The sequence below is a fragment of the Bison bison genome, unplaced genomic scaffold (genome assembly GCF_000754665.1).
Source record: "Bison bison bison isolate TAMUID 2011002044 unplaced genomic scaffold, Bison_UMD1.0 scf7180017857652, whole genome shotgun sequence".
NCBI classification, from domain to species: domain Eukaryota; kingdom Metazoa; phylum Chordata; class Mammalia; order Artiodactyla; family Bovidae; genus Bison; species Bison bison.
The window spans coordinates 46664-49049 of NW_011488225.1; the positions used below are offsets into that span (position 1 = coordinate 46664).

General features: G+C 38.3%; 1 protein-coding gene across 1 annotated transcript in view; it reads right to left on the minus strand.

Annotated features, from left to right (window-relative positions):
• TAF1 (TAF1 RNA polymerase II, TATA box binding protein (TBP)-associated factor, 250kDa) overlaps positions 1–2386 on the minus strand; it is a gene marked incomplete at its 5' end in the record, with an annotated part of 61547 nt that overhangs the window by 36842 nt on the left and 22319 nt on the right. Inside the window, one exon of the mRNA XM_010861020.1 lies at positions 1715–1892. Coding sequence (XP_010859322.1) covers positions 1715–1892 — 178 coding nt within the window. The remainder of the gene's footprint in view (positions 1–1714; positions 1893–2386) is intronic.

Genomic DNA, 2386 nt, shown 5'->3' on the forward strand with positions numbered 1-2386 from the left:
AAACCAGAAATGGAACTTGGAAAGGCTGGACGGGACATATTACAGTGGTCTAATAGGAGATACAAAGGCACTGAAGATTTTAAGCTAGAGAGTAATTTTTCAAACTTGTATATCAGAAAAAAATACCCTGTCAACAGTATGAAGAACTAAGGCAAGCAGCAGAGAGAAAGTCTGGAAGCAACTGCAAGAGGTCAAAGAAGAGATGACAAGGGCTTCAACTAAGACAGTTGCAATGGAGACCAAAAGGAAGGGAATTTGTTCTAGCAAAATTTAGAAGGTACAATTTATGGAACTTAGTGATCTATGAGTGCGGGAGAGGGAGAGTGAATCAACGATGACTCATATTTCTAGGTTGTATAACTGGAAGGATAGTAATACCACTGATGGTGGTATCATTACTATTATCATCATTTGGGTATAAGGAAAAAAGAAGATTGAGCTAGAGGGGGATGTAAGGAGAAAATCATTTCCAAATTTTTACTAACATTGCCCCTAAATGACCCACAGGTACCTCAAGCTCTGCATTTTCAATGTCAGCTCTTAGCTACCCATTTTTTTTTATGCAATTATGCTTGCCAACTTAAATGATAGTTGGACCTAACAAATTTATTCTTCCTTTGTATGTGTCTGGTACTCTGCTAGGCCCTTGGAATACAAAGATGAATGGTCTCTCTAGGAGGTCACAAAGTGGTAGGAAAATCAAATATATAATCAATTATATGTAACATAATAAGAGCTATAAAAGTTGATTTAATTGTGCTAAGGGGCACAGATGATTGAAAAATGGGTACCGTGAGCAATGTGAATACATCTTCATGAAGCGAGGATATGAGCTAGGCTGGAAATATGAATGGAAAGAGAATAAAGGGCATTCCTTACAAAGGGCAAAGACTGTGCAAAGGAATGAAGACATGGGATAGGATATTTAGTGAAATACAATGCTGAGTGTGGCAGGAATCTATATCTATAGTAGGTATGGGAGCCAGTCATTGGAAATGAGACTAGATAAACGGGTCAGGGCTGCTTGTGAAAGGTATTAAAATCTAGGTACAACTATTGTCGCATGCGTACAGGTGAAAAAACGGAAAAGGTTATAAGATGCTAAATAAGTCATCTAAGGTAATTCAATTATTAAGTGCCATGGTTAATCTGTACCCTTCCTTAATCTCTATACTTCGAGATGAATCTGTGCTCAAGGATACAACTGGAAATCAGAAAATTTTATCCTTTACATGGGCAAAAGCTGTATGTACTATATCTTGAACTCTTTAAGACTCAGAAAACAGATTTCTTCCTCCTTATATTTTCAGTTTTTGAGCAAAGTAGAAATATAACAGCCCCTATAACGTATTTGTAGATCAAATCAAAGACAAATACAGTCACAAGCACATACTCTGTGGGGGTTCCATCCACAGCAAATGCCTCTTCTATTTACCTAGGCTCACTTCTTCCTCCCATACTCCCCATCCAATTGTTTCATTTCAACAGATAGACTCCAAATTCTCCAGAGGATACATTAAAAAGTGGGAATAAAAAGCAGCAATATCTATTAAATGACTAAAAACACACGTTACCTGATTTTCATAACCCTCAAATTCACTAATACATTGTAGGTCCTTTTGATCAGTCCAATCTACTTTGAATTTAGGACTAGTAAGGAATTAAGTAAGGATCTAAAAGGTCACCTTTGCAGTCAAAGATAGGTGATTCTTACCATTGTAGGTTGCACTATTTTTCACAATTAGCTCCAAATGCTCCCTGAACTCTTCCCGAGATGGGTAGAGGCGTTTACGCACATTTTCACGGAGTGTCTGTAAGTCCATTGGCCGGGTGATGATCTTGTAGTAGTCCTTTACGACCTTTGCATTGACTGGAGTGTGGAAAGGGTATGTCTGTGCAAACAAGAGCCAGCACCATCCATGAGCAAAGAACATTTGCCATAACCAATTCCTCAAGACTCTCTCACATCTTACCTGTCTCTATCTGGCCATCAATTCTCAAAGGAATCTCTCTAGATGGAGCAGGTCTGACTGTTTCCTCTACTAACTGTTAAAAAATAAATAAAAAACTATATCCCAAAGAATAAGGAGTTTGAGGTTCTTATGATCTCTGTTCGTTTCCAAGGCAAACCACTCAATATCACAGTAATCCAAGTCTATGAGCCAACCAGTAGTGCTGAAGAAGCTGAAGTTGAACGGTTCTATGAAGACCTAAAAGACCTTTTAGAACTAACACCCAAAAAAGATGTCCTTTTCATTATAGGGGACTGGAATGCAAAAGTAGGAAGTCAAGAAACACCTGGAGTAACAGGCAAATTTGGCCTTGGAATACGGAATGAAGCAGGGCAAAGGCTAATAGAGTTTTGCCAAGAAAATGCACTGGTCAT